Source organism: Panicum virgatum, chromosome 7N (genome assembly GCF_016808335.1).
Source record: "Panicum virgatum strain AP13 chromosome 7N, P.virgatum_v5, whole genome shotgun sequence".
In the NCBI taxonomy this organism is placed as follows: domain Eukaryota; kingdom Viridiplantae; phylum Streptophyta; class Magnoliopsida; order Poales; family Poaceae; genus Panicum; species Panicum virgatum.
This window is the reverse complement of record NC_053151.1, coordinates 46,449,906-46,463,959: the sequence shown is the minus strand read 5'-3', so window position 1 is coordinate 46,463,959 and position 14,054 is coordinate 46,449,906. Positions and strand designations below refer to the sequence as shown.

The 14,054-nt window shown below is 45.2% G+C and overlaps 1 protein-coding gene and 1 pseudogene across 2 annotated transcripts; one reads left to right on the top strand and one right to left on the bottom strand.

Annotated features, from left to right (window-relative positions):
* Positions 1-6,323: 6,323 nt before the first annotated feature.
* Positions 6,324-10,110, bottom strand: LOC120683932 (annotated as a pseudogene).
* Positions 10,111-10,184: 74 nt separating this feature from the next.
* Positions 10,185-12,769, top strand: LOC120683933 (chloroplastic lipocalin). 2 transcript variants are annotated; one of them, XM_039966024.1, is made up of 5 exons: positions 10,185-10,461; positions 10,817-10,958; positions 11,269-11,517; positions 11,759-12,049; positions 12,345-12,769. In XM_039966024.1, exons 1-5 carry the CDS (start codon positions 10,397-10,399, stop codon positions 12,621-12,623), a joined length of 1,026 nt encoding a protein of 341 aa, XP_039821958.1. In that variant the 5' UTR covers positions 10,185-10,396; the 3' UTR covers positions 12,624-12,769. The 2 variants fall into 2 exon arrangements, with proteins under 2 accessions (XP_039821958.1, XP_039821959.1); XM_039966025.1 differs by having other exon boundaries at positions 10,236-10,461; positions 10,820-10,958; positions 12,345-12,708.
* The last annotated feature ends 1,285 nt before the right edge of the window (positions 12,770-14,054 follow it).

The following is a 14,054-nucleotide window of genomic DNA, read 5'->3' as shown; positions in this document are numbered from 1 at the left end:
AAGTCATAGAAATATTGCTAGTTTATACATCTAATTTTGGAATTAAAATATACCGAAAATTGCCTAGATTTCTAACAATCCAAAAACCTGATTGTATTAATAGGCTTTCGGTATCTAGCTTTGCTGCATCAATCAAACCATCACCTTTTGATGGTTCAAATTACAAACGTTGGCAAGAGCGGCTTATACTGTGGTTAACACTATCGAGAGTGATCCATGTGAAAGAGGGTAAGCCTGAACAATTCTCTCCAGAGGAAGGGAGTGCGTTCGATGAGGCTGATATCCTCTTTCGAGGCTTGATCATTAGTGTTCTCGGTGATAACCTGGTGGATTCTTATATCCGGCTGCCAACTGGCAAAGCTTTGTGGGATGCTCTTGAGGCTCAATATGGAGTATCTGACGCCGGGAGTGAGTTGTATATCATGGAGCAGTTCCTTGAGTACAGGATGGTCGAAGACCGTTCTGTAGTGGAACAGGCTCATGAAATACATACTCTGGCAAAAGATCTCAAAAATTGCAGCAAAGAGTCCCCATGTGTGTTACCCAATAAGTTTGTGGCTGGAGGTATAATCTCTAAGCTGCCACCTTCTTGGAGGGACTTTGCTACTTCTCTAAAACATAAGAGACAGGAGTTCACAATAGATGGACTCATAGTGACTCTTGATGTTGAGGAGAAGGCGAGAGCAAAGGACATACGTGGGAAAGGAGTTGTTGGTGCTTCAAGTGCCAATCTTGTTCAGAAGAACAACTCCAACAAGAACAAGAAAAAGCCACCGCAGAACCAACCAAAGACTAAGAAGACAACCACTTTTAAGAAGAAGAAGAAGACGGGAGCTTGCTATGTGTGCGCTAGTACGGATCACTTTGCTGCAAAGTGTCCGAACCGCAAAGGCAACAACTCCGCCAACATGGTTATTAGCGAGCCTGGAGGAACTTCGGGGTACGGTAATTTATTACCTACTGTTCTTTCAGTCTTTGGTTCACCCGAGTGGTGGGTTGATACTGGTGCTAATATTCATGTTTGTGCTGATGCTTCTTTGTTCTCTTCTTACCAGACCGGCGGGACTTCCTCCTTGCTGATGGGGAACGGATCACATGCGCGTGTTCTTGGTGTTGGTACGGTAAATCTGAAGTTTACTTCGGGGAAGACCGTGCAGCTGAAGAACGTGCAGCATGTCCCCACCATCAAGAAGAATTTAGTCAGCGGCTCTCTACTGTGTAGAGATGGTTTCAAATTAGTCTTTGAGTCCAATAAATGTATCTTGTCTAAGTTTGGTACTTTTGTTGGAAAAGGTTATGAAAGCGGAGGTTTGTTCCGTCTTTCTTTGTCAGATGTTTGTAATAAAATTGCATACAATGTTATTAACGTTGATGAAACAAATGTTTGGCATTCGAGGCTTTGTCACGTTAATTTTGGTTGTATGATGCGCTTAGCTAATTTGAGCTTAATTCCAAAGTTCACTTTTGTCAAAAATTCTAAGTGTCATGTATGTGTTGAATCAAAACAAACTCGTAAGCCTCATAAGACCGCGGAGGCAAGGAGCTTGGCACCCTTAGAATTAATTCATTCCGATTTGTGCGAAATGAATGGAGTGTTGACAAAAGGTGGTAAAAAATATTTCATGACTTTGATTGATGATAGTACTAGATTTTGTTACATCTATTTGTTGAAGTCAAAAGATGAAGCTTTACACTACTTTAAAATCTATAAAGCTGAAGTAGAAAACCAACTTGAGAGAAAGATCAAAAGAGTTAGGTCAGATCGTGGTGGCGAGTATTTCTCAAATTTATTCACTTTATTTTGCGAGGAACATGGTATTATTCATGAGAGGACGCCTCCCTATTCACCTCAGTCAAATGGGGTTGCCGAAAGAAAGAACCGCACTCTAACGGATTTGGTTAACACCATGTTAGATACAGCGGGACTTTCCAAGGAATGGTGGGGTGAGGCTATATTGACTGCATGTCATGTCCTAAACCGTGTTCCTACAAAGAATAAAGAGATAACTCCTTTCGAGGAATGGGAGAAGAAAAGGCCAACACTGTCATACTTACGTACATGGGGTTGTTTGGCAAAAGTGAGTGTGCCAATAACCAAGAAACGTAAGCTTGGACCTAAAACTGTGAATTGTATCTTTCTAGGTTATGCTATTCACAGCGTTGGATATAGATTTTTAATAGTGAAATCTGGAGTACCTGACATGCATGTTGGTACTATAATGGAGTCCAGAGATGCTACATTTTTTGAAAACATTTTTCCCATGAGAGATGAAACAAGTTCATCTAGGCAAGAGTTCATCAAGGATGATGGCTCTGCTGAGCCGATAGAACACAATGAACATACACTTGTAGAAAATTCTGAGGAGGATAACAATGATGCTCCGAGAAAGAGCAAGAGACAAAGGACTGTAAAGTCTTTTGGTGATGATTTCATTGTATACCTCATAGATGATACACCCAGAACCATTGAAGAGGCATATTCATCTCCTGATGCTGACTATTGGAAGGAAGCAGTAAGGAGTGAGATGGATTCTATTATGTCTAATGGAACCTGGGAGGTCGTTGAACGTCCTTATGGATGTAAACCGGTTGGATGCAAGTGGGTGTTCAAGAAAAAGCTTAGGCCAGATGGTACTATTGAAAAGTACAAGGCTAGACTTGTGGCCAAGGGTTATACACAAAAAGAAGGAGAAGATTTCTTTGACACTTATTCACCAGTTGCCCGATTGACCACAATTCGAGTGTTACTTTCCTTGGCAGCCTCTTATGGTCTTCTCGTTCATCAGATGGACGTTAAGACGGCTTTCCTCAATGGAGAGTTAGAAGAGGAGATCTATATGGATCAGCCGGATGGGTTTGTATCAAAGGGTCAAGAAGGAATGGTTTGTAAGTTGTTAAAATCTTTATATGGTCTCAAGCAAGCGCCTAAGCAGTGGCATGAAAAGTTTGATAGAACTTTGACCTCTGCCGGCTTTGTTGTGAACGAAGCTGACAGATGTGTGTACTATCGCTATGGTGGGGCTGAAGGAGTGATTTTGTGCTTGTATGTGGATGACATACTGATCTTTGGCACTAGCCTTAATGTGATTAAGGAAGTCAAAGAGTTTTTATCTCAAAATTTTGAGATGAAGGATCTGGGAGAAGCTGATGTTATCCTTAATATAAAGCTGATAAAAGAGATCAATGGTGGGGTGATTCTTACACAGTCTCACTATGTGGAGAAGGTGTTAAGTCGCTTTGGTTATAGTGACTATAAACCTGTCTCAACACCATATGATGCCAGTTTAATTCTTAGAAAGAACAAAAGGATAATGCGAGATCAGCTGAGATATTCTCAGATCATTGGTTCATTAATGTATTTAGCGAGCGCTACAAGACCTGATATCTCATTTGCTGTAAGCAAACTGAGCCGGTTTGTTTCAAACCCGGGAGATGATCATTGGAAGGGTCTTGAAAGAGTAATGCGCTATCTGAAGGGGACAATGAACTATGGAATTCACTACACCGGGTACCCAAGGGTACTAGAAGGGTATAGTGATTCAAATTGGATTTCTGATGCTGATGAGATAAAGGCCACAAGTGGATATGTGTTTACACTTGGTGGTGGAGCTGTTTCCTGGAAGTCTTGCAAGCAGACCATCTTAACGAGGTCAACTATGGAAGCAGAACTCACAGCATTAGATACCGCCACTGTTGAGGCTGAGTGGCTTCGTGAGCTCCTTATGGACTTGCCGATAGTTGAAAAACCGTTACCGGCAATCCTAATGAACTGTGACAATCAAACGGTAATTGTCAAGGTGAATAGTTCAAAGGATAACATGAAGTCATCTAGACATGTGAAAAGGCGGTTGAAATCTGTCAGAAAATTGAGAAACTCCGGAGTTATAGCCCTGGACTATGTTCAGACGGCTAAAAATCTGGCAGATCAGTTTACAAAGGGTCTTTCACGAAATGTGATAGACAATGCATCTATGGAATTGGGCTTGAGACCCACGTGAGTCATTCTATAGTGGAAACCTGTCCTATGTGATCGGAGATCCCGTGAATTAGGATGGTGAAACAAAACTAAAGTCTGACTGTGAGAAGAGAACCTTTGTGAAAAGGGCTCATTCCGTGTATAAGGTGCATTTCTCTTCTAATCTGTATGGCAGGTTGGTCTATACCTTAATGTGTGCCAGGTGGTTTCTTTTAAACAAATGAGTTGTTTTCTTGAAACAAAAGATGTTGTCCTACAGAACATCTGAAAGGAACACACCTATATGAGTTTGACCACTGGTCATGGTCTATGAGAATTGGGTATTCTCTAGAAACTCATGAAGGGCCTGGAGTATGACTTATAAGCTCCAAACCGCGGGGATGCTTTTGCAGCCTAGTACCAGTGTAGGGCTCTGGTCAAACTTGTTTGCACAAAACTGGCAATTCAAGGCATAGTCCATTGCACAGTTGTGAATAAGTGTAGCCTTTGTCCTAGATGGAAGTTCAACTTAACAGTCTCTGTCGAATACTGGTATATCAAAGAGAGAATGAGGGTATTTCTAGTGTGGCTTGAATTTCTTGGTGGGGATTGTTGGAGTAATGGGCTTGGCCCATTTATTCTAAAGCAATAAAAGAATTTAAAGCCCACTATTAATGCTAGGGAATCAATGTTTAATTCCGTACCGGGAATTGAGGAGGATCTCAACCGACTTAAAAGGTGGACTTCTTGTACACCACTTGTGAAGCCGGTAAGAGGAGGACGGTGAACCACACGCGCGCGCGCGCTCGCTCGCCTCGCCGAGCCGGGCCGGGCCGGGCCGTGGCCGTGGCCGTGGCCGTGGCCGTGGCCGTGGCCGAGGCCGAGGCCGACGAGGCCGAGGCGAGGCGCGGCGCGGTGCGGCGCGGCCGGCCGGACGGGCGGTGCGGCGCGGCGCGGCGCGGCGCGGCGGCAATTAATCGTGCGATTAAACGTGCAATTAAATCTGTAATTAATGGCCATAACCGCATCACCTAAATGACTCTGATGGTGTCCAGGTTCAACGAACCTGAGCACCTGAGTCACTATATAAGGAGTGCCATGCCCCCTCATCCATCCTGCACCAGAGTACTGAGGCAACTCGGCTCCTCTCTTCTCCCTCTCCAGTTGCAACAACTGAGTTCCCCAACGCTAATCTCTGCGCGCACAGAATTAGCGTGAGCAGGCCTCCGAAACCTTGCTCGCCTTGAGATCCTGCACGGGATAGGCGGGCAATCAGGTTTTTGGGTAACGCTTTAGCGTGACTGCTCAAAAATACTAAGGCTTTGCCCGATTGTACGACTACTTCCTGGTGGACGAGCCGAACAACTACGTCGACTACATTCTGGTGGCATCTTGGTGACCGTTCGTGGGACTGCACTGCGAACATCTTCCTGCACCGATTTAGTTCGACTACTTCGACTGAGGCCAACCGAGTAGATGTCTACTCCAGTTGGTAACAGCGCAGCCAATGCCTCCGGCAACGGCCCCGCTTTAGGGTACTCCCTAAAACTTTGGTTATTTATATTGTTTATGCTTATATGTGTGATAAGTATAAACATGTTCTCATGTTTTCTTTTACTCCTTAAAGTCATAGAAATATTGCTAGTTTATACATCTAATTTTGGAATTAAAATATACCGAAAATTGCCTAGATTTCTAACAACAGCATATGAAAGTGATGCAGTGAGAGAGGAGGGCACCTCATAATCTCCAACTCTTTTAGTTCAGATAGATTATCAAAGGCCAACAAGTTCCAGAATGTGCTATCCAAATCAATAGATCCCTTAACGTCCAAGCTATACTCAGATTTGTATTTTTTGCGGCAAACTTAATTGCGTAAACCCGTAGCAATTCCACTTATCATAGCAGAGCACGGTGCACTAGTCCAAGGAATAGGAGGAAAGGACAACAGTCCAGGACATTTCTCGATTTCAAGTTCTTCGTAAACTAGGAAACCATTTCATGTTTGCCTCTTTCTCTTTCTCTTTCTCTTGTTGACAGCAATTAGAATGTGCAAAAGACAACTCCGTAAGTTTGGAGCAATCCCTAATGATGAGCACTTCCAAGTGAGCAAACAATTGACAAGGGGCATCTACAGTCCATTTTTTCAACCTTGGTAGCTTAACAAGTTCCAGTCTTCTCAAGTTTTGAAACTTTTTATCACAGATATTACTTGAAATTTCTTCATGAGGCCCATTAACAAGCCACAACTCTCCAATAGGTGGAAATAAACTCCAAGCTACACCATCTAGATGAAGAGATTCCAAATTTTTGACCGAGAGCTTCTCACCTAGCCATTGTGGGCATTTTGTGCCCCCATGGCCTCTAATGCACAAGTGTTGAAGATTGTTGTGTGGCATAAGAGTCTCCAGAGCATTTTCTTCATGTTCAATATCCTTTTCAGATCGATTGGCATCCCATTCTAATGTTAACTTGTTCAAACGATTTATTTGTGCAACTCTTGCCTCATCTGCTTCCTTCATTGCATGTATCCTTTCAAGACTACTGATGGCAAGTGAACCTCCAAGTCCTAACAATTGCCCTAGTTGACTTAGGTCAAAACCTTTACATTCTTTTCCAACTTCAAAGCTCCTTAACTCTTGCAACAACTTCATTTTTCCCACCTCAACTATGTCAGAGTGTAGTTGAAGTTGATGTTCTGGCACCAAAAAATGACGCAATTTTACTAGGTTGATCATTTGTCTTGTGAAACCAAAGCATCCTTTTCATTCTTGTAGGTCTATGACCTCCAAATGATAAAGTCTAGACAGAGCAGTGGGTAAGCATATGTCCTCATTATGCGCTGACTTGATCCTTAGGTAGCGAAGATGAACAAGTTTTGAGAAGTTATGCAACATGTCCTCCACATTATATGATGCTCCAGATAAATAAATTGCACGAAGGGCTCTTGCCTTGCTAAATAAGTAACCAAAAATCTTGGCATAGCTTCCATGATGGCTCCCAAACAGCATCAATGTACGCAGGTTTTCAACATTCAGTCTTTTGTCAAGTTCTCTAAGTTCCCTTTTGAAGTTCTCAAAATTCAATCTATCCTCAACTTATTTGTCATCTATGATGATAGACAAGTGGCGTGTAGAAGTTGGGATCTGTATGGACCTCACATTGGATCTATGTATACTAATACATTCATATGCTGAAACTTTCACAGCTAAATCATGTAGCAGGTCATGTACAACGTAATAAGGAGTACAGTTGTCTTTCTCATTCTTTTTCAAGAATCCATGATTAACCAAGTCAATCAAATAACTCCCTGCAACATCTTCAATTCTTCTATTCTGACCACTTGAGTGTACAATATCTAGTCCTATCCACAAGTGAATTAGCTCATCACTACCAAATTCATAATCTTCTGGGAACAAAGAACAATATGAGAAGCATTGTTGTAGATGGAAAGGAAGATAATCATAGCTAAGCTTTAGTGCTGGCATAATGTCATTGCTGTTTGTTTGGAGTTCCCATTCTTTGCTCTCTAGAATTCTTGTCCAGTGATCAATAGTAAGTTGATTTCTTAGTAATCTGCCTACAGTCTTTGCTGCTAGAGGGAAACCCTTTAAGTTGCTCACTATCTTTTTCCCAATATCACGTAATTTCGGATGGTCTTTCCAGGGCTGCTGGTGTCCGAATACACATGCTTCGAAGAAATGCATAAAATCTTCATCTCCCAAACGATCCATTTCTATTGAACAATCAACTGTCTTAACCATTTCTGCCACCTCAGGAATTCGAGTTGTCACAATAACCAAATTACCTTTTTCTTCCCCTCTTCTGAATGGTGCTAGTAGATTTTTCCACTCATCCTCTTGACATGTCCACATATCATCCAATACAAGCAGAAACCGTCTAGTTTTTAATCTCTGTTCAATGAGCTCTTGGAAGCCACTGTTTTCCTTTTCACTGTCAACTCTAGGGATCTTTTTCACAGCTTCCTGTGTTAACCGGCTCACATTAAAATTGAGAGATACACATATCCAAATTGCAACATCAAAATAGCCATTTACTTCATCATATAAGTGCTGTGTGAAAGTTGTCTTTCCAATACCCCCTGGACCAACAATTGGAAGCACCACAAGGTCATTTGCAAAATATTTTCCATGAGTAATGCCGTCGACAAGACTCTTTTTCAGATTATCCCTCCCGTACAACTTAGGCTCTATAATAACTGGAGTTGTGTCTGGACGGTCCATAGCATGTTTTTGGGCTGTGGTACGGTTGGATCCTAACAGCTCTAGCTTAAGAATGGCAGAGCCCAACAACTCCATATCAAGAATGGTGGAAACCTTGGCAGATACAGGCTTTAGCTTCTCTACAATGTCTTTCATCTTTTTGGAGATTTCCACCCTATCAAACTTCAACTCTGGTGTTTGCAAAACATGTTTTCCCTCTTTAATCTTGGATCGACAAGCACTACAGAACCTTGCCCATCCATTTCCTGGCTCCTCCAACATGTCAGAGCGAGCATTATTATGAATGCATGGGAATGAACAGCATTGGGGGCGTTTACCGACATTATGTGCAGCCCGGCAAGCACTGGAAGCGACCTTTGACGTGCATCGGACATTCTGGTCGCTCTGGATGTTGGGAGATTTTGGTGCAGCAGAACTGATGGCACGCCTGCCACAAGAACAGATGGCAGAGATGCATCCTTGCTTTGCATCATCTTCATGATCGTCGTCAGGATCACAACGGCTCCCTTCACGTGAGCCTGAGCAGAGCTTCAGTTGACTAGCAACAGCTCTGGCAGTGTGGCGCACGTTAACGGTGAGGCCTTGGACGCATCCACAAGAACAGATGGCAGAGAGGCATCCTTGCTTTGCATCATCTTCATGCTCATCAGTGTCACCACGGCTGGCTTCACGGGAGCCTGAGGAGAGCTTCAGCTTACTAGCAATGGCTCTGGCAGTGTGGCGTGCATTGAGGACGAGGCCGTGCACGCAGCCCCCGTCGTGCACGTCGGCAGCATGGTAGGTGCCGACGTGCCGTCAAGGGCATCCTGGATGCGAAAGTACTCAAGCTCGTCGATCACGTCGTCGGCGCCATACGCCAGCTGCTGCAGCTTGAGCAGCAGCTCCTTCAGCGCAGGGCTCCGGATCTCCCTTCCCTGCGCGTTGTCGAGCATCCCCTGCGCGTACAGGAGCTCCATCTTGAGGGCGTCGACGTTGGGGCCGAGCCCCTCGCTGGCCGCCCATGCCTCCAGAAAGCCGTCCGTGACGGTGCCCAAGGCCTTGCCCAGCATCCAGCACCCAGCGCGCCGCGCTGACGGCGACGACCTCCATCCTTGCGCCGACGGATGGATCTTTGGGGATGCTGCTGCTGCATCCAGGAAGAGCAATTCATCTGCAAATGCAATTAGACACTCGTAATACTGACCTTAATTGTCAATGCCGTAAAACATATGAAGGTGCACGTACAGAGGCAACAAGGCCGGGGCTCCTGCCGGAGCCTGCGCGCAGTCGGAGATTCGGAGGGGACGGGCCGGAGGCGGACAGAACGACGGAAAGACGTAGAGATGGCAAAGAGCAGTTCTGCAGGAGGATCGCTACAATGGAGGAAGGGGGCAAGATGCACAGATGCGATCGAACAGCTGCACTGCTGCAGCTCAACGGCCCCAACCGATCGGATGAAGTAAACTAATGTCTGCGAGCGCAGCATGCCGTGGCGCCGAATTTTGTATCAAGACTTCGGACCCAGCGCCAGGTCTGATAGCTTACTGGCGTCGCTGGATTGACTCATCGAAATGTCGAGGAGCCAGGAGGTAATCGGTGGCAAACTGGTAGGTGGTGTTAGCGGGGCAAAGAACAAAGAATCCCGTCCAAACGGACGGCATCACAGCAGGCCGGCGGCATGGCATGTGATGTGAGTGTGATAGACCCGGCGGATTAACTAAGACACTGGAGCTTGAAGTCTCTTTCCTGGCTGCTTATTCTATTTCTACTCCTCTCCTCTCGTGGCCAGCCAGCCATGGCAGAGGCGCAGAGGAGTTGACTCTGCAAGAACACGAAGTAGGCTTTGAGGAGAGCGGGAGCACGAAGTAGGCTTTTTCTTGCGGGCTTGATAGCAATCCGGCCCACGACTGTGAGATTCGGCCCAAGTTTGGTCACAAAGAACTCGTCTTGCGCGACAGCGCGAGAGGCCTTTCAGGTTCCAATCCGAGAGGTGGCACACGTGGGGACCTCCCATTGGCTGGCGCTGCTCCCTCGGATTCATCCGGCTGCGGCAGAGCAGCACACTCCCCTTCCTGCCTTGTGCCTTCCATCTCCGATCTGCCATGCCACGCCATGGACAGCGAAACCCCACTGCATAATCCACTGACTATCAAGAAGCCTCCGAGAGCGGTCCCGTCGGCCTGAGACTTGGAGGCGAGCGCGCGAGGCTGCGGGAGCCATGGTTCTCGTGGCGCTGGGCTGCTCCCCCGCATCGTCACTCCCCGCTCGCACCGCCACTTCCAGGTACTGGACCACCAGCAACAGATCAGGCTGGGGAGGTTGTTCAGATTTCTGAATACGGTGGGGGGCGGCAGCAAGGTTTAGGTGCTATTGGAATCTCAAGCATGTTTGGGTGCTCCTGAATCTTGATGCTAAATCGAAATCCTACTTCAGTGGTGATCCAGCTACGGTGACTAGTAGTAATTAGTAACTCAAGCGAACAATGTTGTGACTATCCTTGTCATTGCTATTCTGGATGCAATGCTGATGAGTTTATTACGAGTACCCAAAAAACAGGAGATTTGCTGTAAAACTTACTTTGTTTTCTGGATGCCTTTCCGCTCTAAGTTCTGTTGGTTTCGGGCTTTCGGCTTGGCAGAAGAAACTGTAGCACCACCAGACTGAGAATCGTCAGATGCTCTCTGAATGAGGAAACACCACCGAACAAACATGGAGTAGTATCCAAGCAGATAATCTCTTGCTTTGCTGCTTCGCTCGTGTTCATCTATCCACCTAGTCAGGTACCTATTTGTATGTTGATTTTGTTATGTTAGATCCCCTTGTATCATATCAGAAAGAAACACAAATCTTAGAGATTATAAAGAGAAATTCCCGCATTATGTTCTAGATTCTTAGTATAGGCACAGCACGTACATATCACGAAAGGATAAGAGCTTGGAGATCACATAAAGATTGATGTTGAGCAAAGATTATACAGCACTGGCACATGGTTCATTCAAGTCAGCAAAAATGGTTAAGGAAATAATAAGAATATGATTACCAGTTAAAAATAGTATGCCGCGATATCGATGAACTCTTCTTGTTGTCCAGGCTATTCCTGCAGAAACCTCTGCCCGGCTGGGCTTGTGCCAGATTGCGACAGTGGCAGCCATCGATAGTGCTTCAGTTCCTCTAAAATTTGACAGCCCTTCGGATGAAGGCAGCGCGGGGATGATGATGATGAGGGGTATGACTGCCAAGAACTTTGATCCAGTTCGCTACTCTGGTAGATGGTTTGAGGTAGCCTCACTGAAACGTGGATTTGCTGGTCAAGGACAAGAAGACTGTCATTGCACTCAGGTATTGTAATGCCTGAAACATTGAACAGAATAGCACTAAGGAGTCACTTTGGTACTGTATCACTTTATCTGCATAATACCCTAATGATATATCCTTCCTTAATTGTTACAACCTGATTTTTACATCTTAATATCAAACTGTGGCCTTTTGCAATAGGTTTTCATGGGATGATATTATTCACATAGCCTTTGCATGATGTAGTCTGTAAGTGGATTGTTACAGAAATTTGTTGCCACTGCAGGGTGTGTATTCATTTGATGAGAAGTCACGCTCAATCCAGGTGGATACATTCTGTGTCCACGGTGGACCTGATGGATACATAACTGGTATTCGGGGCAGGGTGCAATGCCTGTCTGAAGAAGACATGGCGAGTGCTGAGACAGATCTTGAGAGACAGGAGATGATCCGTGAGAAATGCTTTCTTCGGTTCCCGACACTACCGTTCATACCCAAGGAACCCTATGATGTTCTTGCAACTGACTATGACAATTATGCAATTGTATCTGGAGCAAAGGATACAAGCTTTATTCAGGTGAGGAACTAAACTCTGAACTGCTGAAGGTTCTTTATTTTGCAGTTATAACTAGGTTCCTGCAAAAGAGCTTACAATCAAATTTTACTAAGAACTGATAACATTGTCAGCTGAACTATGCTAATTTTTTATCTTTTCTGTTAAGAACGGAACATTGAAAAGTAAGTTTTGTAGAACAGCAACATTAAGCAAGTACGGAAAGTATACCTTTACAGTAGTAAATACATCTGCATATCTGATGCACTTGTAATGTGAAACATCATAAGCCTAACTCATTTTTCTGCCACTGAACCAGATATACTCAAGAACACCTAATCCTGGGCCAGAATTCATCGAGAAGTACAAGTCCTATGTCGCCAACTTCGGCTACGACCCGAGCAAGATCAAGGACACCCCGCAGGACTGCGAGTACATGTCCTCGGACCAGCTCGCCCTGATGATGTCGATGCCCGGGATGAATGAGGCCCTGACAAATCAGTTCCCAGATCTAAAGCTGAAGGCACCAATAGCACTGAACCCATTCACAAGTGTGTTTGAAACCCTGAAGAAACTGCTTGAACTGTACTTCAAGTAAAGGGTGTAGCATTGTTCAGCATCCATCTGTCCACTTCTCCACTTGGAGCCTCAATTGAATAAAGTTCAGTTCGCTTGTTCTGACATTTGGTAATCTGAATATTGGTAAATTCTTTGCCTTTCCCAGAAGAAACATTCAGTTTAGCATTCCTCCAAGCACATGGTACTGATCTACTTGAGCATCCAGCAACCTTGGTTTAAGCGTCTGAGCTAGAAGGTTTGAACTCACCATCAGAAAATCGACTCCCGTTGCTGCCTGATTTGCAAGCGCGCCGACAAATGCCCTGTCTCTTTGCCTTGCTAAGCAGAAGGCAGGGGCGCCGCTCGAGTATCAGGGTGCTTCAGCAGCGGCATGTTGGAGCTCCAGTCACCGTTGAGAGATGCTGTTACAGGCTTACAGCAGCAGACCAGCACTGAACCAGTGACGGACGGAGCCCAGCAGCCTCTGTCGCAGGACCTGAGTGGCAAGGTGAGGGCGGGGCGGCTTACCACGTCGCCGACGTCGGAGGATAGGGCGACGTACGCATTGGCATCGCGGCGCGTCACCAAAAGAGGGTGGAATTTCTCCCCTTTGTCGTCGGAGGCGGCCAGGGAGGACGGTGGCGCGGAGGCTTCGAGGGGCGGCCCTACCCAGCTGCCAGGGAGGACGACGGGACTGGTTGTGTGACTGTGGTGAAACATGGCGAGAAACACTTTCTATTGGCGTTGGCGTGAGATCAATTTGCAATTTCACTTGAGAATGCAGTTTTGCTCGTTCGGATGTCAATCGCGGGAAGTGCCGACGGTAGAGTAAAGTTTACTTTTCAAAACCGACAACTTGATTTCTCCAAAAAGCCCGACAACTTGTGGTGGGTGGTGCGGAACTGTCGATGAACTTGGGAGCACAAGTTCGATGTCTGCGTGGTCTGTTTCAAAATCATCTCGAAAATGAGTTTCACTGCTGAAAACTTCAAGAAATCAAGAGTCACTTTCCGATGTTTCTTCAGTAATTTTCTTACGCAAAGATATGCGGCCTTTTCAAGGAATTTTCTTCCGAAGGAGTGAAGGATAATATTATCTCAACAACTGCGATGAGAAGGATACCTAAGGTTTGTGGATAAAAATAGTGTCATGACGTTTGAGGCAGTAGATTTCGTGTGCTCAAGCCACCTTCTCATCTCACATTTTCTCTATTGCTACCGAGAAAGTTACCTTTGGCAATGTAACTTGTAAGCAATGCGCTGGTGTAGATCCAATTAATTACCCGTAAAATATGATAAGATAAAAAAAGGGGGGAACTCCGGCACTTTAGGCTCAAGTAGTAGCAAGGAAAAATGATTAAGTCTGAATATGGTGAAAAGGGAGAAAGAAGATTAATAGTGGCTGTTGTTTGATGGTTTGGGAGAAAGTTATGTGACCACTGGAGCTGGCGCGGGCTGGGCATTATCAACCT